At 43.3% G+C, this 24,656-nt stretch overlaps 2 protein-coding genes across 5 annotated transcripts in view; one reads left to right on the top strand and one right to left on the bottom strand.

Moving 5' to 3' along the window:
- LOC108499629 (synaptotagmin-like protein 2) overlaps window positions 1-3,763 on the bottom strand; it is a 36,801-nt gene extending 33,038 nt beyond the window's left edge. For 3 of the 4 annotated variants that reach the window (XR_001875617.1, XM_017819727.1, XM_017819718.1), the window contains exon 1: window positions 3,725-3,752. The gene's annotated coding sequence lies outside the window, so the exon portion shown is untranslated. Of the gene's footprint in view, window positions 1-3,724 lie in introns of all 4 variants that reach the window. The other variant, XM_017819734.1, reaches the window with a different exon arrangement.
- A 12,428-nt stretch (window positions 3,764-16,191) lies between these two features.
- Window positions 16,192-24,656, top strand: part of VSIG1 (V-set and immunoglobulin domain containing 1) — a 21,715-nt gene continuing 13,250 nt past the window's right edge. Inside the window, exons 1-2 of the mRNA XM_017819121.1 lie at window positions 16,192-16,782; window positions 20,071-20,231. Coding sequence (XP_017674610.1) covers window positions 16,734-16,782; window positions 20,071-20,231 — 210 coding nt within the window. The 5' untranslated portion in view covers window positions 16,192-16,733. The remainder of the gene's footprint in view (window positions 16,783-20,070; window positions 20,232-24,656) is intronic.

Here is a 24,656-nt window from a genome sequence, read left to right as displayed (position 1 = left end):
TGTGGGGCCCGATTCCTTTGTACTCCTGTTCCTGCTGAGCTCCATGGCATGAGGCAGAGAGTGGTGATAAATCCCGAGGGAAACCAGCACTGTTTGTTTAGGAAACTTTGCATACTGAGGGATCCTTCCTTCTGGTGAGTGATTATTTTTAAGCCTCAGCCACGCCTGGATGATTCTGAAATAACTCAAAACTGGAATGAAGGTAACCGTAAAACAGTAGGGTGCATCTCATTATTGCTTAAAATATTTGGAAGGTATAATTCCCTCCAACATGTGGGAAAAGGAGTTTTGGATACAACATTCTAAGAAGTAATCTCCTGATCTGTAGTTTCTAATTTGTGATGCCAAAACACAGAGGGGCTATGTCCAGAGGTTGGGGTCACTCCCCACACTATGAAAGGGGAGAAAAATGCTGCTCAAGTCCATGGTGATTTGGGATCCACACCTTCTTCTCTTCTAATTCCCAAGCATGTGCTGAGGCCTGGACAGGTCTGTGCTGTACCTTGTTCGACTACAGAAATGCACTACACTAAATTTTTAAATAAAGCTGTTTTACTTTGTCATCCTGACATACAGTGAAAGGAAGCTCTAGGGAGAGTAAGCCCACTGCTGAAGCTGCAACATCACCTGCTGTCAGATCTTGTTCTATGAGAAAATAAAGTCATATATGGGAATATTTTTTACATGGTCACTTTCCTTCCAGGAATAATGCAACTTTTCAGTGCAAACACAGACTCAGTCACTAACTCACTTACTGGAGCCATGTACATGCTCTAGGAGCTGGATGACTTCAGTGGGACAAGGGGTCCTGGAAGCACTTATTACTACAAGAAGAAAAAAAGCACCTGCTTCCACTGCACTGTCTGTCCCCTGCAGTGCTCAGAGTTAGGTGAATGATTCTGTATTTAAGTCTATCCATCGAAGGGTGATGTACAATACCCACAGTCATGAGGAGCCTAATACTATCAGAGATGGGCAGTCTCAATTCACAAGGAAATTAATCATTAAATAAATCAGATGCCACACTGATTTCAACAAAGCCACAGCTCCTATATTAGGTTTTTCCTATAGGAAAAAGTTGCAAGAGACTAATTAGCTAGAGGCACAGCTATAAACAGATATGCTTAAACTACCACAAATCTGCACGTGGACATGGCCTGTCATTTAGTTTAGCCTAAAATAAAAGTTTAGGCAAACTCAAGTGAGAAGTCCAAACACAGATTGCACCAATTTAATTAAATGACTAAAAATAAAATCAGTATCAGATGATCATCTGGTACCACTTTCTTGCGCAGACAAGGTGTTTCTTCCATCTGTGCAGCTCCATGAATACTTAGCAAATCTTGCAGGGAGGTGGGGAAAAACAGACGTTTTGGATAAGCATAACAAGATCACCTGAACTGTTGAACAGTGCAGTTTTATTTCTAGGTGCTCAAGCCAAATGAGATTTGGAGCTTTTATATGAGCAGTGACAACTACAATTCTGCCCAGACACAACTGTATGATGACGCTGTTGTGTAAAACGCATATTATACTGCAGAGGGTAAGATGCCTGCCCACATTGCTGACCCTGTTTTGCAGTGCTGCGTTCAGCCCAGATAGCTGCAGGTCTGTGAGAAGGCAACAGCTTGGGCTGAACTTGCTGGAGCGATGGAGACTCATCCCAGCAGACACCCAGCAGTTCTCTGTGGGTGAGTTTCACTGAACTGCTATCCTAATCCCATCTGTTTTGTCCCTCCAAAATGAACTGCACCATTAGGTTTAACTTGCAAAAAGTAACTTTCTTTTGATTCCAGTCACTAACAGACCCTTATTTCTCTCAGGCTCTGCCTCCGGTTGACACCCCAGGGCAGCCTTGTACTTCTTTCAACTTTGTTGCAAACATTTATTATTGTTTTGTTTTTTTCTCCCACTACATCCCTGAATGCAGATAACAATATTGATTTAAATGCAATCAAAGCGAGCCTGACGTACAATGAACACTTTGTCCATGTTGTGCCATACTGTGGCAAGGGCTGCCTCTTTCCCAGGGATGGAGGCCCATTAAAGGGACACGATTTATGAGTTCAGGGGGAAAAAACAAGTTTGCACTTCAATTACAGAATTGTGCAGGAGAGCAGAAACTTGGGTCACCACGTGGAGTTTCTCAGATATTCTGCCAAAGGTGGAATGGGAAGGAAGGTAGAGGAGATGGGTTCAGCCCTCAGAACCAACTGATCCCTGCCTGCTGACACCCTCACACAAGTTTCACTGGGGTAGGTTGGTAGATCTCCACCCTTCTGACCATACCCTGGGTGGAGTGGCTCAGGGGGCCCAGAATGGTCTATAACATCACTGGTGAGAATAAGCTCCATTGCAAGCTATTTTATATAAAAATGATTCACTGCCAAACAAATACAAAATAAGACACAGTAAACCAAACAGCAGTGGCCATAGGTTACCATGGCTTATACAACGGCATTGATCCCACTGGAGAGCTGGCTGCAAAGGGAGTAGAAATTAATAAATGCTGCTTTTGTTGCCATGCCAAATATTTACAATAATGAAGCATGAATAAGGAAGTAAATAAAACCAGGATGGAAGGGAGAGACTATGAAAATACAGTCAAAACAGCAGAAGTCACAGGAAAGTGACACATGATGTTCCAGGTCTTCATAGGCAGTTTACAATACAAAGTGGGAAAGCAATAACAAAAAGTGCAATATAAGCATCGGAAGTACCCCCTATTTTGTAGAATTTTCTTTTTTTAAAGACTTTTCCATGTCAGGTTTTCTCTATGGAGAAAGTTAAGGATGCCCCATCCCTGGAAGTGTTCAAGGCCAGGTCGGATGTGGCTTTGAGCAACCTGGTCTGGTGGAAGGTGTACCTGTCCATAGCTGGGGGGTGGAACGAGATGGTCTTTAAGGTTCCTTCCAACCCAAAACATTCTATGATCTCTCCTCTGAAAACCAGCAGCTCCCTCACAAACTTAATTTTAAGAGATGGCACAAAACCACTCTCTAATTGCAAGAAGCCCTGACAACACAATTCATCAACGCAAGACAAAACACACTTTTATTTAAGTAACAGCCCCACGTTCTGTCCAGCCCCGCAGATGTGATGCCCTGCCGGCCTGTCGTGTGGGACCAGCCCCGAGCCGTCACCCGAAGGGCCATGGGAGGTGCTCCGGTGCCATCCCTGCCTGACCCTGTCTGCCCTCAGACGCTCCCCTCGCCCCGAGCGGTGCCGCGGAGCTCAGAGCACCCGCACCCGCGGTCCCCACCGGCGCTGCCGCTCCCGCCACGGCCATCGAGGCGAAGAGGGCTGCGACGAGGGCTGCCCCGTGTCCTGCCCCGCGTCTTGCCCCTGCCCGCTGTCCAGCCCCACACTCCCCCCGCTGCCTGGCCAGGCGCGCACGGTCCCCCCGAAGGCAGACCCTGCCCTGCCCTGGACCGCCCCGGGAACCGCGGGCACTCCCCCGGGAACCGCGGGCACCCGGGGCACGGCTGGTCCGGCGGCTGCCGGCTCTGCCAGCGGCCCCGCAGGCAGCGAGGGCAGCGGCACCTCCGCTCCCGCCCGGAGGTCCAGTGGGCAGCGGTGCCGTCCCGTCCGGCGGCTGAGCCCGGGACACGGGCACGAACCCCGAGCCCTCACAGCCGCTGCCGAGCCCGGCCCAGGGACTGCGTTCCCACCCCCACGGACACCGGGACCGTGCCCGGGACAGCGGAGCCCCGACGACCCTTACCTGCCCTCGGCGGCGCGGGGCGGGTTATCCCGGGGCGGGGCTATCCAGGGAAGGGGGCGGGGCTATCCAGGGAAGAGGGCGGGGTTATCCCGGACGGGGGCGGGGTTATCCCGGGATGGGGCGGGAGTGGAGTTATCCCGGGATGGGGGGGGAGCGGAGCGTGTCTGTCCCGCCCGGCAGCAACGCGGAAAACCCGGCCCGGTGAAGGAGCAGGGCGAGCGGGGCGCAGTTTTGGTTTGGGGACAACCTGGGTTGGGGATACTTTCAGTCTTTCCGGATGTTGTTTGTCCTTATTTTATATTTTGTGTTGTAAAGACAAAGTAACTAGTGCCACCCTTGGTTCAGCCGGGGCAGGACCCACCTCGGCAAGCCGAAGTGTAAGGTGTTAAGAGAGATGTAAGTTGTTAAAACAGGAGTAAGCAGCAAGGCCGCCTCAGCCCCAGCACTCGACCCGAGGCAGCCCTAGGGCTCGCTACAGCCCCGCAGCCGCCCCATCTTCCAGTCTCCCGCTGAAACAAAATGCATCCCTCTCCCCTGCATCTCCTCCCGTTTTCATCTCCTACTACAGAAAAGGCTGAAGCAAAACTAGTCACACTTGCATGTCACTAAAAGTTTGAATTTCTGGGTGCTTGGACAGCCAATGCCTCTCCGTCAAGCGGAGGCAGGAACAGCTTAGTGTGGGGTTTGCTTCAGTCCTTTTCAATGCTAGAGAAAAATGTGACTTGGAAATGAGTAAATACAGTCGCATGGGGACAACTTTACAACAGCCTGTCAAATCAATGAAGTGCCTTTTATTACCACAGCCAGTGCCTCCCATGCTTTTCTCAACTTTCAGTCTTTTAGTATCTTCAGGAGAACAACTGGCAGAAGCCATGTAAAACATTGAAATAGTAGGCAGAGGTGGGCAAAAATGAATTTACTTGCTGATTTCTATTTAGGCTTTCATGGTTTGTCTCCTAAAATGAACTCCTGTTTCAAGTCTAAGGTTTGGGCTATTAAGCTTAAAGTACCAGGAGGTGTTCTGAGTCAGAGAGATGCTGATTGCTGCCTGACCCTATGTCATCTGTTATTATGACTTTTGTCTTCCAGAGCAATTGCTATGTGTACTGAAGCCCTGCTTCCTGGGAAGTGGTTGGGCATTGCTTGTTGATGGGAAATAGAAAATAAATATTTTGTTTTCCTTTGCTTCCATGTGCAGCTTTTGCTTTACTAAGCTGCTTTTATCTTGACCCATGGGGTTTTTTTCCATCTTATTTTCCTCCACTCCATCCTGTCCTGCTGAGAAAGGCAGTGATAGAGCAGTTTGGTGGGCATCTGGCATTCAGCCAAGATCAACCCCACCACAAAAGTATTTCTTCATTCATATTCCCATCATGGACAAAAGTCCCTCTAAACCTATATAACTTTTCAGAGTGCAATGTATGACTCCTCTGAAGATGAGATGCACCTTTAGCTTGGATGAACAGTCCCTTTGTTATCTTGCCTGCATTGGGACCTCCATAAGTACAGCCATAGCACAGCCCGTTGCTCTCAGGCTTTTTTCTTTCCAAGCTATCCTTTTCCTTAACTCACATCCCATTAAGCCTAGAATGTTTTCAGTATTTTTAGCTGTGACTTTCAAAAGGCTGCCAAAAGATAGCTGAAAAGTGTAGTGTGATTAATGCTCTCGGAGTTTCTTCACGATTCAGCTCTGTTAGAGGAACTAAATGTGGAAGCATGACAAAATCACCAGCAACTATTTCACTGGGGGCTTTCATTCAAATTTTTGCAACCCCACTGGGTCTCTGTAACTTTTCTCCCCAGCTACATAATTGCAGTACTAAAATTACTGGAAGCACCAAAGGAAGAACACAGTGCTTTGGAGATGCCATTTATTCCCACTGTCTTATCACAAAAATATTGTACTGAGAACAAACTGCATCTCAGTTTTGCTTACTGAGCATTGAAATTTTAGTTTACAGCTTGCCAGAATAAAGAAACAGAAAAACTCTGGTCCACTAGGACAAATGCTCCACCAGCAAGCCATAAATGCAGACTCCAAAGGAGAAAAGAAACCCCGCTGACAAATCTGTGTATGAGCAGGATCCTGCTTGCATTTGCAGGACCTGGTAATCTAGGACTGCACAGATAGAGAACAGCAATGTGTGTCTTTAGACACATCCCTTGCAATCCTGCTGAATGTCTTACTTGGTTAGAGAAGGAAAGTCATGTAACAGCCAAAATTCAGCAAGCAAAATTCAGTGCAGGTCAAGCGATGCTACATGGAGCTCATCCAGTTTAAACCAGCTAAGAGCCTGGCCTTATTTTATTTGGCACTGTGGACCTCAATTTTTACTGATGAAAAGCTGAGCTGTTTTAATCGAAAACTGAGGCTCTGTGTCCTTTCCCTGTAAGGTATAAATCTGTATTGGTTGGCAGCGAGAACTATGAAAGATTTTTGATACCATCTTGCTCGGCACTGCAAGATGATTTTTTTCTTTTAATGTAATAACAGTTTTAAAAGAGAAATTGGCTCATGTTTCAGGGAACTTTCCAAGAGGCTTACAAATCATGTGTCCCAAGTCATGGGAAAGATGTTACTAATTGCTTACAGCAAAGCCAATGGGTTTTAAAGGCCACATTCATCCCAGCTACAAGTGACAGAGTGGGATGGCAAAGTGCACACAGCCACCCATGGCTCGAGCAACTGGAGGGGCTTGAGTCTGCACCAGGTACTGGAGCAAGGTCCAGACTCCTCTCAGGAGAAGAGCTGGTTACTAGAGGTGAGGTTTCCCTGTAGAAATGCAGGAACACAGGCACCTGTAGAGATGAATATCCCCATCCTACAATGCAGGGAACCTCCTCCTTCCATTCATCTTCCATCGACTGCATACAGAACTGAGACCACATGGCCAGGGATTCCCACTTTAAAAAGAGGTAAACAAAGTCTGATCCCAAACCAGACTCCTTTGAGACCACTGGTGGATTTTAAGGCTTATTTCATTCCAGTGGCCAGAAAGCCAAGTAATCATCCAAATCCTGGCAAGCACAAGGAAAATCCTTCTGGAAAACAGACCAACAAGCCCGAGACCTCCAGCCATATGTCAAGACTGGTATTGATCAGTGTTTGTAAAGGAAACAGGGGAGAGTTTACATGTGCATGAGATACACCAGCATGGATTGTATACTGATATACATACTGCTCTGGTTGCAATACATTTATTTCTGGCCATATGTGTCTAGGTTAGTGCTACAACAGAGTGAAACCAGCACAGAAAAGGAATTATCACACAGCTGCTCCTACCACCACTGTTGCTCCAGGTTTGCTCTGCTGAACTGAGTATTTAAGCCAGACATATGGTGCCTATAGCAAAAAGCACCCTGAGAAATCTGTTCTCCGTCTTCCAAGAAATGCAGTAACCCAGCTTACAGCAGAAGACAACATAAAGCAGAAAGTAACTTCTCAAAGAGAGACAATTAGCAAAGGTTTACCATTTTCAGACAAAACCGTGTTACTGATGGTTAAGTGATACTGCCTGATATCCCTCCTGCACACTGTCCCCTCCCTGCCCTCTGGATGCCCTGCTTGCTCCCTTCTCATCAGCAGGAAGCCCTCAGAGATACGTTTGCTGCTAACTGGCTTTAAAAATGTTGTAAGAGGAAATAATACAAAGTTCTCTCCTGTTGGGAACATATCCTGGCATGCCTTTAGAAACAAGCAAACAATAAATCTTCTCTTGCATTCTTTCACATATGAGTGAATTTGCTGCCCCTCTTGCAGTGCAAATCACATTTTAGAACTGGATTTCTCTCTGGTTCTGACAGGATGTCCTAAGTAAAGGCTACACTGCTGCACAGTACCACACAAGGAAAGGTAACACAGAGGCAAAAGCACACAAACATTTCAGGTCCACAAGACTCCTTGTTACAACCATCACTGCACACAGTCAGCTCTGCAATTTCTTTTTCTGCACCCAATAACATGCATATTTAACATAACCTATCTCATCTTGTCTGTCTCAGGACATTTTTATGGATTCTCCCAGGCTTTGCATCAGACCCTTAATGACATACTCATTTTGAACTAAAAGCCCACATTTTCCCAGTTAGTTTTGAAGTACTGTTAAGTAAACATCTGTCTTGAGAGAAGTCCCACTGAACTGCCAGGCATTAGTGTGAGAACTCTGCTCAAATGGGTTTCAAAACTGCTTTTAACCATAATTTTAAAGGACAAAACGCATTTGGTATCTAGTGCCTCAAGAAGCAGTCAGAGCAGAAAGGAGAATTCTTAAGAATAACTCTTTAAAAAGGAAAAAGGGGCATTCTTTTGAGGATGATTTCTCATTATGAAATATCAGAACTTTTTTCCTGTCCCCATACAATGAAACAGGCATCCTTTACTTTCCTCCATTGCTCCATCAATCCAAGCAAGGCTGAAACATTTCCCTGAGTGTATTTCCATCTCAAAAGGGTCCAAGGAGGGTTTAAGTCACTAATGTAAGCAAAGCTTTTGTATTGCAAGAAAGGGTATCAAAACAGGCTGTTTACTTAACATGCATGGAATAAATCAGAACTCTGCCAGAATTTTATATTATTAAAATATGAAAAAAAATGCCTAAATGCATTATGCTGATATTTGCTTAGAGGAGGTATTGCTTTTGGTGTATTTGACCTGAGGGACTACTGCACGAAATGAGTTTGCTTACAGGAATGGGATGACAAAAATAACATTTTCTAAGGAAACAGGAAAGATTTGCTGATGTTCTTTGGAAGTGCAAATTAAGCTGCTACACAAGGGATAACACATATAAGATATATAAAAAAATGTCACATGTAGCTGTGCTCAAGCACAACTAAAAAAGTAATTTTTAATCATCAAGAGCCAGCCCTTGTGATGAACTCCCACATCATTTGTTTATCCCTTTGTTCAGTTCATGTTTTAAAAAAGGAAACATTTGCAAAAATGCAAGCACCCTATGAATGGCATTTGACCTGCAAGAGAGATTATATTATTCAAATAAATGTATTTCTAGAAATCAGCAACTAATTGTCAACTCTATTACTATTATTAGTAGTAATACAATGTTGAAGTAGAAAAATCAGGAAGAGGCATTGTCCTGGCTGGCTTTAAAGTCCAAACTGCTAATAGTTTTTCATCCTTTTTAAAGCCATATGATGACATATTCAAGGTCACTGTGTGCTTCAGTAGGGCCATACTTTTTCAAAAATAAAAATTATGTATGTCATTGACTTCCTTTCAGGTTTTTGCTATTTTAGGGTATAGTTGGAACTATTTTAAGATTTTTCCATGCAATCAAAAGGATAGAAACAGCCTTTTCTTCAAGAAAGAGCAAATGAAACTGACCTTCCATGTCATTCATTATTCACCATTAATCTCCCAGAGGTAGAGATTTAGGGGAAACCATGAAATATTACATGGTTCATGATAAATTTGACAATTCTGGTGCACCTTAGGTCAATGTCTCCCATATACAACATATTCTAATGATGAAACACAGAGGCTAAACAGCAACTTTCTACAGCACGTGTGCACGTGGCTGACTCCAATGCTGCACCATCTCACTGACGCCACACGACTCAAACCAAGGCTGTAAATGATCATTTGAAGGTCAGGGTCTTGCTGTCCCAGGAAGACATTTTAATTGCATGTAATTACTGTTAGCAATGTACAACCACTCTGGTCTGCTACAGGTCAGTTCTCAAGGGGGGGGTGACCTGCCTCCTAAAATCACAGTGAACTGAAAACAGCTTTTTGGAGGGATGCAGACAGTGACCGTGACAGATGTCAACAGAACAGTCCCAGCTGGATACATGACGTTAACCTGCAGAATGAAAAGGGGCAGAATGAAAAGCTCATGCTAATTCAATACCAGTCACATCAGTGGTGCTGATAGATTAAGTCCCTGAACCAGGTTTTAAGCCATTCTTTCTTTCTGGGGGCTGCCTGCTCATAGAATTGGAAGCTTTTCAGCATTTCATACAGGCTCCAAGAACATATCACTTATTGAACATTATAGCAAAGGCCACCCAGTAGGAGTTTTACATCATCTCTGGCACAGAATCAGTACTCTATATTTGGGGAGAAAAAGAGCAAAAAGAGCCCAACTGCACTTCTGAGAATTTTACAAAGTAATCTGATTCTTGGGGGATGCCCATACAAGCCTGTGGCTTTTTTCTTTTTCCTTGTGAGAGCCTGGGAATTACAGGGCAGTTTACAAAACAAAATTGTTGCAGCAAGTGCTCTGTGGGTGCAGAGGTGAGGAGGAGCCCAGCTGGGCAAGGGGAGGCAGCTGATGAGAGGGGCCCGTGGGCAGCACGGTGGGTACCTCATGGAGTGGGAGGACACTGCTTGGTGCCTGGGGTTCTGCAGCACCAGCCAGCCTGGCCCAGGGAAATCCAGCCAGGAGCAAGGACATGGCCACACACAGGACATGTGCAGGACACAGCCTGGCTGTAGGCACATGTGAGGGAGCTGGGCTGGGGGCACAGGCTGGCCTGAAATGGGCCACAGCCACTGACCACGGATCAGTGGGTTCCCCACCAACGGGATGTGTTTGCACAGCTGCAAAACCCTGCTGCCATGAGGGAAGGCGTGACAGGGATGTCACTGTGCCAGGCTGGGCTGCCCCACTGCCTTTATTAGCCCGTCTGAAGCAAATTGCTGTGTACAACTGAATTAGACAGTTGTTCTTCAAAGGTTACACCCCACACGCTATTAAGATTCATGTGATTTTGAGATGAAGTCATCTGAGTGATTGCTTTCCCAGCTGCTCCCACGATGTACAGGCTGCTGACAGTTTCATTTTCCATTACTTCCCTCCACTTTGCAAACTCACTGCCTACTTGATCACTGAAGGATAACAAGTGCTTCCAAAAAAATTTGAACAGCAATATGTAACAAAGCTGCCAGGCTACAGGGTTAGTTGATGGATAACTTTGGTTGCCTGCCACAAGCAAATCAAAAGCAGGACAAAACAAGTGCTTAGGTTTATCTCAGCTGGTCTTCCACACTGTTTTTTTATTCAGGATTGATGATCCTCTGCTCCACAACTTCATCACATCATTGTGCTGCCATACTCAATGTAATGAAAACAATTAAGACAACTCTAATGAGATCATTAACAAAGCAGGAAAGGAAGCGTCTTATCATTTTTCCTGAGAATTAAAACCCAGTAAACAAGTAACCTTCTCCCAGTAGGAAGCCCCTGGGAATCAAAAGGAAAGGTCTCATTAAGAAAGGCACTAAGCAAGCAGTTGCTCCTGGTTCACTTCACATTAACTTGCTCACCTTAACGAACTGCAGCATTTCCAAGGCACTGCTCAGCTTCCAGGAATCCAGAGTTTCTCAAGGAAAATGCCCCATCACATCCCCCCTCAAGGAGCTGGTGCTGGAGCAGTGCTGGGAAGCTGGCTGTCAGTGGGCAGAGCCAGGCTCCAGCTGCCAGCAGGGACCCCACGGCACGCATGCCAGGAGAAGGGCAGCTGAGGCAAAACGAGCTATACAACCATTAATTAATAATTAATGGCATACACAAATATTATTCCACCTCCCCAAGAAAAAGGCCACACAGTCTCACTAAACTCAGGTTCCTTCAGAGGGCAGCCGAGCTGCAGAGCCTGGACACAGAAAGAGCTTCTCAATTCCCTCCGCCAGTTACGTGAACTAAAATGAAAAGGATTCACAGCCAGGTGAAACCTGGGCAGGCAAAGCAATGCTCAGACACACAGGCTGCTGTAGTCTCTTTTCTAAACTGGAACATGCCAAAAGCAAAGAGATTTGCAGCAATTCCTCCCTACATGGAGTAGGGAGCAGCTGAGGTCAGCACTGAGGCCTCTTATGTCCAAGCATTTCCTTGAAACAGTGAGAATTAAAAATCAGCTATTTTTTAAAATAAAGAATGGGATCACCTGGTATTCATTTGACAGCATGAACCGGTGTGTTTGAAAGCACGAAACACATCCTTTTAACATCAATCCACCTGAACCCTCCATTTCAGAGGCAGCAGCAGATGCTGGAAAGCCTAGAGTTCAGCCCAATTGCATGAATTTTATGCCAGGTTTTAATTTGGCAGAGTAATCCTAAAATTACATTATCATACCTGTTAAGGCAGGCACCATACAAATTATACAGTTCCATGCACTCTTAAGCTGAAAGCATTTTTCATTGTAGACAAGTACAACAAATGCTGCCAAACTGAAGGAACGATATCATTTAACAGTTGCAAAAATTGTTAACCTATGAAAATGCAAACAATGATTAGAAAAAAGACCTTTCCTTCTGATAAGGTTGACAGACAGTTTAATCCCAAGATCCTCACTGTGAATTTTTCTTTTCTTTTTTTTTTTTTTGCTTGATTAGCTTCAATTCTGAAACCACATGAAAAAGAAAAAGGGGGGAAAAAAGACATAACAAGGAGAGTTAATCATATGCAGGGAAACAGTGATGCAGCCAATGCAAATCCAAGGAAACAGCAATGGTACAAAGACAGAACAATTTTACTGTGATTTATCATGCAGCAGAGAGCTTGCTTTGGTTTTCACACCTGAGCCACGGCACATAAATGGATTCTTTGATGGTAGCACTTTCTGTTAGAAAGTCATTCTTTAGCCTGCATCTGCCAGGGCACTCGTGGTGTTCAGCTCACCTGCACACAAAGGGTTAAAACTTACCATTTGTAATAACACCTCAACTGCTGCAGAACCATCGCTCTGCTTCTTTGACAAAACTCCCTCCAATACTTCCACCATCGTGGTCCAGCACGATCCAAGACAGCCCAATTCCAGGTTACATGGATGCTACACCAGCATCCCCAGGAGGTCTGGGGAAGCATCACGAGCAGCTGCTTCTGTTTTTTCATGCTTTTCTCAGGACATAAGGCAGGGAAGACCAGAGGAGTGTTACCAGCAACAAGAAAGGCCCGAGCCAGATCCACAAATTTATCCAGGTGCTTACATTCACAGTGATTTCACACGGGACTTGGTAACTAAATACACACTGCTGTGGGTACAGGTGTTACAGTTCTATTGCAATGTGTTGTACACAAACAAATCCCTTTGACTACAGCAGGCAGCAGCTTCCTAGAGCGACACAAGATAAAAAAGCTTCTTACATCGTCTGTGTCTGTCAAATAGGCCAGATCAGATGGCAGAGGTCTAGCATTCTGCATGTTCTCAACAACATCCTGCTGAATTAACTGACTGCCACATTTTTTAGCAATTAAAATGTTCAAGTTACCTCAGCTGCAAATGTTAGAATATCCATCCTGGCCATTGCAGCCCTACAGGGGATATATTTAAAATGGGCATTAACAGCTGCCCCAAGACACCCTCTGCACCAGATCTCCCAGCCCTCTTCTCTGAGCAGCTCTCCCAGCACAGCCAGGGCAGAGTGCCTGAAGTGCTGATGCCTGGCCTGCAGCTCTCTGATCTCCTGGCAATCAATGTTCTGCTCTATCTCATTTCAGTGCTTTTCCTTCTCCCCCCCAGAAAGTGGACAGCCTGTTGGGCAGGGAGTTTGCTCTAGGAAATGCTGGCTTTTGAATGGTTAAAAGGAAAAAGGACCTTCTTTCCAGAGTGAGAAAATGGACAATAAAAAAAGACCAGTCCAGACCCTTTACCAGAAAATGGAATTGTGCTTTTTGATAACAAGCTGTGCTGATTCTGGGAATTGGATACAGAGGATTAGGTGTATTTCTGTCCAAGCTAATTTGTGGTGACAAGCCACGGTGGTCTCCTCGGAAGAGTTTATATTATTGGTACCTTTACAGTCTTTCACTCTCTGCAAGTTTAAAAATAGCAGTGAGTTCATGAATTTACTTTTAGGCAGAAAAGCTTATAAATATCTTTTTTAGACCACAATTGTGCAACAGGCGGGAAAACTGTACTGTGCATTTGAAAATCAACCTAATGATGGATTTAAAGGCTTAAAGCAGCTCTTTCACTGTACTTGTTTGAATCTTTAATTACACACTTCTCTTCATCCCCAGCCATCAGCTGTGATACTGAACTAGAGAGCTTTATAAATCACTGGGTTTGGTGTCTTCAAACAATTACAGATTTAGCATATTTCAGGAAGACAAAGCTGTTGAAATGCTGCTGAGCTTTGTCAAGTGAAACATGGAATTCTATAGGAAGTTTTTTAATTAGGTTTCAGGCCAACAGAAGCAATTCCTAAATATTCTGGCAATGCTTGTCTGGACAATGCTGCCTTGCTCAGGGTGGGCCTCTGGGCTTCATTTTTTGATGACTGACACATATTTAGAGAGTGAACACAAGGGTATTTGCTTGAAAGGGAACATTTCTGAATATGTTTCAGTGTACACAGATTTGACTCACAAAGTCTGTTAACACACAGTTCCTGGTACTGGCCACTTCTATTTTATCTGGAGATAAGAGTCTGCTCCACCCATGGCAAAGTGGTTGCTGTGCTGCTGCACTCTGGGCTGTTCTCTCCTCTTAGCCGAGGGTTGGCAGTGTAAGCAAGAGCTTCTTTGTCATCCCACTGTAACTTAAATCATCAAACCAAACCAGATTTTGCTTTCTGTGTTCAGTTCTCCTAAGGTGACCTGAACAGGCAGTGCTGCTCTCCAGGAGCAATGAGCTGGAAGCAAAGTCAGCAGCTGACAGATGCCATCTATTACCTTGACAGAGAATAACCCCGGAGGGCTGGGAAGGTCAGTGTCGGGGTACACACCTCTGGTTTGACATGGGAAATGGGCCCCAGGCGGGTAATAGTCAAATGGAAATGCTCCTGGTGTTCGGTATCCCCTGTAAAACAGGATGGATGGTTGCAATCATTTGCTATGAGCTACACCCACTCTGTAATTGGCAACCTCAGCCCTGTGTCCTCAGCTTAAATGGGCACATATCAGTGTAGAAGTTGTGTTGTGTTCTTGGCTTCTGTTCTCTGTCAGACTGAGCATGTAGTAATTGGCAAAAATAGAATGTAACAGGGTACATTATATATGTGTATATATATATTAGCTGAAGGGGCCTTAAGTGCCAGAGAAAGGACTTCAGTGTTGATAAACGAGAGGGAATTAGAGGACACACTGATATTGTGGTAAAGATATAGGACTGTGCAGGTGCTGCCTTGCTGTGCAGGGTGGAGACATTTTTTTGCATCTTCTTGAAAATTGCTGTCTTTTGCAAAGGATCAGTGCTCTGTGAGCTACTAGTCAGACTTCTGGGCATTATGGAGCTGCCACAGGCAAGCACTGAAATGGGTCTGTAGGTTGTCTCATGTTCAGATAATTTGTGCTCATCCATAACTAAATGACTGGAAATCAGCAGCAGCTCCCATTTTAGGCTGACCTGGGGAAAGCCAGTGAGAACTTGCAATGTGCACTTGGAATCACTCCATGCTTCCTTAGTGAAGGTGAATCTAAATGCTTTTCAACTTTTGGAAGAAATCTGAATTTGAATTTCAGTCTTTCAACGTACACATTCCTTTTTGGACTCTGGGTCACCTGTGAATCCTTGCATGAGACATTTAACTGTTCCAAATTTTGCCCTCCCCATCCCTTAAAGACAAGCACTGCCTGCCCTGTGGGAATGCTGTGTGAAGTGCTGATAGTCAGAAATAAGGAAAACACATCCTTTATAAAACTTTTGGAGATGGCCTATATAAGAATATCACCAAACCCTACCACCTGTCCAGAGATTTATTCAAGCATCTGCCACACACAGAAATATCTGGGAGAATAAAATTAATTTAAGTCCATAAATCTGATCCCAACAGTAACTGATGCAACCAGTAACTCACAACTTCTATGCAGAAGAATGTACCACCACATCACATGGGAGATGAGGGAGACTCTGGACATACCTCTCCCCTCCAACCTGGCCAGATGCTGAGCCCCACCTTCCAAACAGGCTTCCCATGCCATACCAGGGCTCCTCCCAGGGAAAAGGTGGCTGCCCTTGCCTGCCACTAGAAAGATGGGATCATCAGGCATTAACTAGACCCATGCTTTCAACAAGCATGGAAAAAAGTCACTGGCTATTTTACTTGCCTTGCTCCTAGGTGCAGGCACACATCTAAAAGGCAATGCTGCCCTCTGTTACGTCTTCAGCCACTCACTCTCACACAGAGCCAGCTACTCCCACTGCAGCCTGGGGCTTGGAATTAGCCTCAGTCAAATGACACAACACAAAAAGGAAGCTGAGCACCTTCAGTTCCTAATGAGCTGCAGAGAGGGTGTTTTGCAACCATTAAGGACAAAGAAATCTAAGTTATTCTAATTCTTCAGGTTCTAACCTCCACCCACTGCTTTTTTCACTATATCAATCTGCTATTAACAATTAAGTAAAAATCAGTATTTTCACCTTGTCATTTTTTTAATTAGTAACATTGAACTTCATGGATTAAAACTGCATGAAACAGATTTTGCTACCCGTTTAGAAGATAACTTTTATTTGATCTTTATTTTGGTATGTTTTCTTATTGATGAGTTCAATACGGAAATTTGAAGGCAATCCTGAGTCCAATGTAATCATTCTGTATAAAACTGTATAAGATATATGTTTGAAAGTGAAAATGTACTGCCAATGTATTATCACCACATGCCCATTTTTGAAAACAAATTATAGCATTAAAAGGAAATAAAGATTATTCCTTATTCATATTAGGCCTGACTCCAACACTGGTAATCAGACTGACTGTTAAATAGCTCCACAAATACTTTTCTTGTACTCAGTGGAATTACTTAGGTGGACAAATACTGCTGGGCCCTGGCAAAAGTGGGGGAACCTGGGGTTCTCTGATTCAAAGGTTTATTATTAACAAAACCCTTAGTTGCTCAAGCCCCACAAAATGGTTTCAAGTGAACCGTCACACCACTAGTCGGAGAAAGGCACACACGTGATAAAGGAGCATGAAACAGCTCACTGACGTGGTGATACACAGCTGATAAGGAAAACAAAAACCAACTCAAAAAAATAAAACAGTTGAGTTTCAGTTGAAGCCAGAAGCAGCATCTGGTCTCTTTTCTCTCCTAGAGTCAAGACAATGTGTGCAACGATGCTGAAGATATTTTCAATTCTTGCCGTCCTCGCAGGTAAGAATAACAAACTGATAGAAATAGCACTGGACTAAAGAACTTGCTGAAGTGAGAGAGCAGATGAACCTGACTAGCAAACTAGAACATTCAAGATGATTTATTTCAGGATGGAATGAAAATCATGGCTGTACTGCTAGGCCATTTTGTGGAAATCTGCAAACTGACCATTGCCTGGTAAGAGATTTTTGCTCAAGAACAGAATTTTAGCTTTGGTAGATTAATGCTTTGCTCTAACATCAGGAAGAGGCAAAGAGCTCTTGCATGGAGCGTTTGGGTCTTTCAAGTGTTTCAAGGCTGGGTTTTCCCACATTCAGCTCTTGTCTCCCCTTGGTAATAGGGTTGGGAAATGATGACTCAGTCCAACCGCCACCTAAAAATTTGGGGGGATGTTTAACTTTAAGCATGCAAATAATCTTTGGATTTCCCTGAAGTTAAGTGACAACATAAATTTTGTGGAATCTAGGAATTATATGGCATATTAAAGATTATATGTTATTAATGTTTCAAGGACATTTCATTGTGCTAAGCTTTACTCTTAATATATACAGAAGCAGGCATTTTAAGTCTAATGTTCCATGGAGATGAACAGCCCCTGTATCCACTACAGAAAATGGAAGTTAGTTTCCACGTGTTCTTTTCAAGATGGAATTATCTGGTTTGGATGCCATAGAAATATTTTAAATATTAAATATTAATACTCCTGGTCTTTCAGTGTTCTAACTCTCACATAGACAGAAACCCAACAGATTTTTACCTTCGAAATGAAAAGTAATTCAGAGTTGGTACCAATACTTTTCAAAACAATGTCTTCTAATTTGAAAGTTCTGGATTTAAGACTAGCAGTGTATCCAGACTGATGGGTGCCACTGACTGGTGGTTTCTGTCGTGGCTAGAAAAAGCTCAGCAAACCTGGATTTACTTCATGAGTGTTAAACACTGCAAAGGACTTCAGTGAAAGTGGGAGATTCCAAATTAACTGCAAAGACTTTCTCTGTAGGAAGGAAAAGGCCTTACCATAATATTGATGAGTGAAAGACATGGATCAACTGTTCTAAACAAGTTGTGGTCATGTTCACACTAGCTTTTTTCACTGAGCTAGTTCTTACTCATGCACTTTTACCATTTAAACCAAAAGGCCTGAAATGGGATTAGGGGTTAGAAACTGTAAACAGTGAACTAAATGCAAAGCGAAACTCCCATTAACATCCGTGATGAGGGAACAGGCTCTGTGGGTCCAGTTCACTCCACTGTCAGTCAAAAGCTCCATCTTGCAATTAGTGTTGGCTTTAAATAGCTCACTGGACAAGGTCAGTCTTACAGGCTCTGACTTTATCTTTTCACTGGAGTGAAGCCTATTTCAATTAATTGTATTTCTTCAAAATATACAGTTTTATGGAAACTAGAATGCTAAAAATTCATTTCTGCCGGAAAAGCTTAAAACTGTCAGGCTCTGTGGCACTCCTGACTCCAAAACCACAGAATTATAAAGGAAATACTTGGAGCAGATGACTGGAAAATGGATGTTTTCAGTAGAACGACACTGTGTTGCAAGACCGTGGCTTTAATCCTGCAAAGGGCAGAAAATAAATACGTGTAAACTGTGTGGCAAGAAACTATCATCCTCTGGCCAACACTAATGCTTAAAGCTGAGAACTGTGAACTGAGATACCTAAAATAATATGACACAGCTTTTATATTGGATCTCAGTACGGATTAAGCTGCTGTGAACTCAAAAGACAAGTAGGACTGGCAGTCAGCCCTGGGATCCCTTCTTTCCCCAAGGCAGGTTTGACACATCTAGGTCAGTCTCCAGCCATTCCTGGGAGACTGTCGTCACATATAATATAAATCTTGTTGTAGTTTAAACCCACTAATTCTCATCCTAGCTCCATCAACACGGAAAGTAGATTACTCCTTTATTCCTTGCAGTGAGCTTTTACTATTGAAGCCATCAAAAAAGGAAAATAGTACCCAGAGTTCAGATAGGCTTGCATACTGTAGCAACTGAAAAATCTGCAGTATTTATATGGTTAAAAATATCAAAATAGATTGTTTGCTTTTTAAACAATGTTTTCTCTCACTGGGCTGATAATTTCAGCATTTGGTATTACTGGAGGTTCTGCTTAAACTCTCAAAAGCAGCACCTGAACATAAAATGCACAGATATTACATTGAGAAGAATATTTTACATGTTTTACCTCTATCATTAATACGTGCAATAAACCCACATGAATATTATTATAAGATGAAATTCTCAACTTGCCTGTTTTGCACAGAAATCTCAAAAAGACTTATGCTTTCCATCACATTCAAAAGAAATATATTCTCCTTCTGAATCTTTAGACAGTAGCTTTAAAACTGGGCTCAGTGACCTACAAACCCCCTGAAATTCAGATGCATGTTTCTGACAGTTCAGGCTTTGTTGCTGTGTGTCACCATTGCTGGTTACAGAGAGGATAGAAACAGATAAATACTGTAACATGGTGCTTGATTCCTTTCACTTCTATGACTTTGTACTCAAGACTGATCAGAACATTATGGGGAAGGGCTCACAGGTCATGTTTGCTCCCTCTCTGCTTTGAGCACAGCAGAAAGGGTTGATCAAGTTATCACAGAACTTCCCACAACCCACATTCAAAAAGCTTAGCTTGGTGTGGAAAAAAAACAGCTTCTGGATGTAAACACTAAGAAATCTAAACAAAAGCTAAGTAATTAGCAAAAGAAAAGCAGCCAAAGGCTGCTGGGCTCCAGCCTGAGAGACCCAACAGTGTCATGGAGTACCAGTCAGAACAAAAGAATGAAAGAGACAACAGGTGATGGTGCTCCACAGTGAAGGAGATCAGACATCTAAAAGAATAACAGAAAAAAAAAAAACCAAAAAGGCTGGAAAAGAGGGCAAGACACAGCTGTGAATGAGAGTGCAAGCACAGGAGAGCACTGCAAGTGCAGAAGAAAGGTTCGGTTTAGCCACAAGCTCTTAGTGAGAAGATGAGTATCTGCAAGTGAGAGCAAGTACAGCTTTAGGAACACTGCTTTTTCAGATTATTTGTTGTAAGGGCACAGGTATTCTGGGGAATTTATTTGCTTGCTAGCTTTTACCCACTCCCAGCTCGTTATCACTGAAATTTCCACACAAGGCCCAAGGGAAACCGTACTGAAAAGGAGAAGAACTAGACATGTCCTGTGGGTTCCTTTGCTAACACAGGGAGTGAGACACTCCTGCATGGCTCCCAGGGCCTGATCTCTCCTTGGGTGATCTCTCCTCACCACACTTTCTGCCCACAGGCCACGTCGGCGGCGTTGTGGTGACTGTCCCTGAGAAGACAGTGAATGTCACTACAGGTGGAAACGCCACCCTCCTCTGCACGTACACGAGTTCTGCACCGCTGGGAAACTTCTTCATTCAGTGGAGCTTTTACAGTGCCAAAGAGAGCCAGCTGCACACTGTAAGATATTTATTTCTTAGTACTATGAAATTATATTTAGATATCCTTAAGTCTTCAAAGAGTCTTGTTACATCTGGTAGGGTTATCCTTACTACAGACCAGGGAGGCAGGTAATGTTGGTGTTCCCACCCTAAGGACTAAGGACTGGGATGCAGTGAAATTTAGGGGCAGATGCACAAATTATATGGGCTCCTAGATCCCACTGGCATCCTGAATTCCTTTAGAAACTGATGAGAAATTACAGAAGTGATTCAGATGATCAAACAACTTGCTCCAAGTCACACAGGAAGTGTGAAGCAAAGACCAGGTGTCAAAAAATCACACAAGCACTGCAGCCCCTGAACCAGCTCCCTTTTCTCTTGTCTGGCAGATATTTCCTGCCATTGTGAAGGCTGCTTTCCTGGTGAGACGCCCTTGCCTCTGACAATGTGTTCCCCATTTAAGGGTCAAACAAGAGCTCCTTAATTCAGTGGCTCAGTAAGAGGAACGATGCATGACAATGGACTATCAGCACAAAGTGAGCAGGGAGTGTTTTGGCAGGACTCTGCAGAAAGTTGTTACAGCAGGAAATTCGCCACAGCAAACTTGCATTGGTATTTCAAGGCATCCCACAGCTGTCATTGTGGAAGCAGAACAATGACAGATTAAAGGCAAATACTCCCTGCCCTTCCCAAGAACCCGAGAGGCTGCAAAGCCAAACAGTGTCTTACTCCAGGGCTGTAATGAGACCATGTGGTAGGTTGGAGTGTCAGCACGGAGGCAGCATGGGGATTGTGTGGGACACCACAACCAGAGAGCTACATGCTGTAACCACTGCCCAAGCCTCTCATGTGGCTGTAAAAACCTTGCAGAGCAGCCTGGTTTGCCTGGAAGGAGTCAGGGACGGGGTGTGTAACTTCCTTTATATACTCACACTACTGCCCAAACTTCAAGAGCTATCTGTTAATCTTACATTATGGTGGGGAAATGAATTCACTCCCAACATAACACACAAGGTATGAATTCCCATCAGCTCAGTCCTGACAGGTGCTAAGCAGCCAGTAACACCTTCATTTACAAGAAGAAATGCTGATTAGAAGTGTTACTGCATCCTTGAAGATGACTGGGATTTTTTTCCCATGCCCTGGAGTAAGGCATGTGCCTGTGAAACAATCAGTTTGGTTTTATCCCGTTGCTAACATTTCTTTTCTAAGAGTTCAGTCCTCCTGCCTGGTGTTACAGCTGAGAGCTGATGTAAAGAGATTTGACTTAGAGGAGTGTCACAGTCCACACTGAGGATATTCTTGTCACGTTCACCAATTTCCTAATAATATTACGATGGGAAGCTTGCCATTGTTGATAAACTTTCTATTTGGTGTATCAATTATAGCAGAATTAGACCGTCTGTAAATTGCAGAATGTGCAGGATGTAACATATTTGGCATTGAACAGCTGTAGACAGTATATAAGAAATGGCAATTTAACCTAAGACAGAACTGCTTACCCTCCTGCAGCGTATCACAGCCACAGATAAAGCCTGTATCAGTGCCAAGTACAAAGTCTGGGCCCATCCCAAATTCTGACTCTAGCTGAATGCCAGACTGATGTAGGCATACCTTACCTGATTAATTGTATGAGTAGATGTTACTCACTGTTTGCTTTTCTCAAGTTAAAACTATTTTATTAAATGAATAATTATTCATGAAAGGGTGGTAGCTACAGGTTTTCTAAATTGTACATAGTACAATATATTATCATCTTGATCCGGTATGTTACATCTTAAACTTTAATCACTTGTTCAGATGGGAAGGGCAGTACTGAGAGAGGATCAAGCCCATCTTCTTCAGGTTTGGTTAGAGTGTCTCTGTTCTACTTGCATCAAATTTTCCATATTGCAAGACAATAAATGCATTTTCTGGTTACAACCAAGGAAAATAAGCAGATTGTAGTTATAAGTACTTTAGAGGGAGAATCACACAGTTTCAAGAGATCCAGGAGGGGAAACCCGTTTGTAAACTGTGACCAATGATGAGAAAAATACCCCCTGAGAACTATAATCATAAAATACTGTGGGTGGTTCAGAGTATACTCAACAAGAACTAACTGATGCAAGACTACCAAATGTCAGGGAAACCTGATGGATGAATCCCTCCAGCGCTCACTCCTGGCTTCTGCAGCTCTCACTGCAGGCAGTGGGAAAGCTGTGCCTAAAAGGACTGTAAGAAACAATACTGAGAAAAATTTCAGCTGGTTCTCCCCATCTGAAACTAATTTCACGGTAAATTCACTTTCACACCGCAACACATTTGCAATGGATGATTTGCATTTTCATTAAATAAAGTTGGTTCAGTCTGGAAAGGCCACAGGTTAGTGGCTAATCCCATTCTCCTTGAACACCAAGGTACAATCTCCTTTCCCTGCAGTGCCACTTCTCCTTGGCTGTCGGGCTCAGAAGGTCCCCTTTTCTGCTCTGAGCCTGGTGCTGTGCCTGGAGGGTGCACGTGTATGAAGAGCTGCAGGACTGGGGCACTGCTCTTTCTAAAATGCTTTCAGCAGCACATTCAGTCTTGTATTATTTGACCCTGTGTCCTTTTACCACAGTGTGGCAATTCCTTACCATTTTGAATCTATTCACAAAAAAATTAACGGTGTTAATGCAAACACTGGGAAGGACAGACTGTGACTGCCTGTGGAAAATATGGTTTAAGAAATTACACAACACAGATGAACATGAAATTAGATTTTCACCCTCCCTCTCCATAAGGTTGCTATTTCTATTTCAGGTTTGTGACTTTTTTGAGTTTCAGAAAGGCCTGAAAGCCTGTATGTGTTTCTCCTACAAGTTTAAACAAGAAAAATAATCTCTCTACAAACCTGGCTTTGCCCCAGTGGCTTGGCACATAGGTGAATTAAGTTTCACATTTTGTTCCAAGCAGGAAACATATGTATGGCAATAGAGGAGATTGCCAGCTTTGGCTTTCATTGTTTAGGTAAAACAATACCAAAATGCAAGTCAAAAATATATTTAATATGCTGGTAAAATGACAAAACTAACTATATTGAAAAGACTGGCACCATATCTTACTGAATAACAGAACAATAGCTTGCATTTTAAGTGGACTAAGTTTATTTAATTGTATGAGATATTTAGATTCTTCTAACATGTACATGATAAACAAACACTTCCTTATAAATAGCATATATTTGCCCTGAAATAGTTTGTTGAAAATTCTGGCTCTATTCAAAATTTGCCGTTTTTTTCAGCAACTAAATGGATAACATTTTCAAATTCCATTTTTGAAAGCTGAACATTTCTGCCAAATATTTTGAAGGCAGGAGACTTACAATTTTTCAAAAAGAAAAGCAGAAAATACTTTTCCCACCTGCTACATTTTTAAATATTCCTGTCATCTTACTAAATGGAAGATGTCTTGATGACTATTATTCACATGGGCAGTATATTGAGAATCATAAGATTAAGGAGAGGGGATGTTCTCCATAACAAGTATGTGTGGGGAAAAAAAATCTTGATTTTAATAAATACCGTTTATTCAAATAATTGAGAATATGACCCTGTCTCTCTACAGTGGCAGCAAATAATAAAGCAAACTGTAGAATGTCATAATTAATTAAGGCATATTTATGCCATTAGGATGCTTTTGGCTTGAAGCATTAATGAACAGGAGGTTTAAATCACTAGATTTTAGAACACAACATATAATAAGCAGAGGTCATAGATAGCCCTTTATTTTCCCCTGCCACTTACAATACATGTTTTGCAGTGTTTTGTACATAGGCTCAGGTACAAGGGTGGTGTCTGGGTGAAATCAGTAAAATCAGGATCAGGACTAGAGCTAATTTAATGCCCCTGAGTATTCACCAACAGATTTTACCCTGCCTGCAAGTGAGGCCGTGCTGTTCCTTCCTGGGCAGATCTGCCTCCCAGCACAGCCTTTGTGGGGCTGGTTTTGTCTTTTGCTGGTTCTGGTGTTCTCACCCCCTGCCCCACAGTGCCCCCCCTTCCCAGGGCTGGTGCAGGTGCTCACAGATCAGCCCTTGGCGGTTGCAGCAGCGAGGGTGAAACCACAGCCAGGCAGCTCACAGGCAGCACGACAAAAGGCAGGCAGCAAACAGCAGTGGCAGGTGTTCACAGCACTGTTTTGAAGGCAGCACAGCTATATATAGTGTGTGAATATAAGAGCTTTTTACTAATTGAGCCTAACTCTGCTCTTTTCCTAAGAAGTTTCTCCAGTAGAAGTAATTCCCCTTGCTTGAACTCAATAATGTAAGCATAAAATCATGGAAAATAGGATGCCATATATATTTTTGACTTTTTCTTCTTTCCATTTAACCCTTAGCAACGTGTCCTTTAATGACAAATTTAATTTTTAAATAATAACTCCCAGTCAAGGATCTTGAGGACTTTCCAATACTGAGCTATCTCTA

This window comes from Lepidothrix coronata, unplaced genomic scaffold (assembly GCF_001604755.1).
Source record: "Lepidothrix coronata isolate B3197 unplaced genomic scaffold, Lepidothrix_coronata-1.0 Scaffold2, whole genome shotgun sequence".
NCBI lineage: Eukaryota > Metazoa > Chordata > Aves > Passeriformes > Pipridae > Lepidothrix > Lepidothrix coronata.
This window is presented reverse-complemented; position numbering and strand designations above follow the sequence as displayed.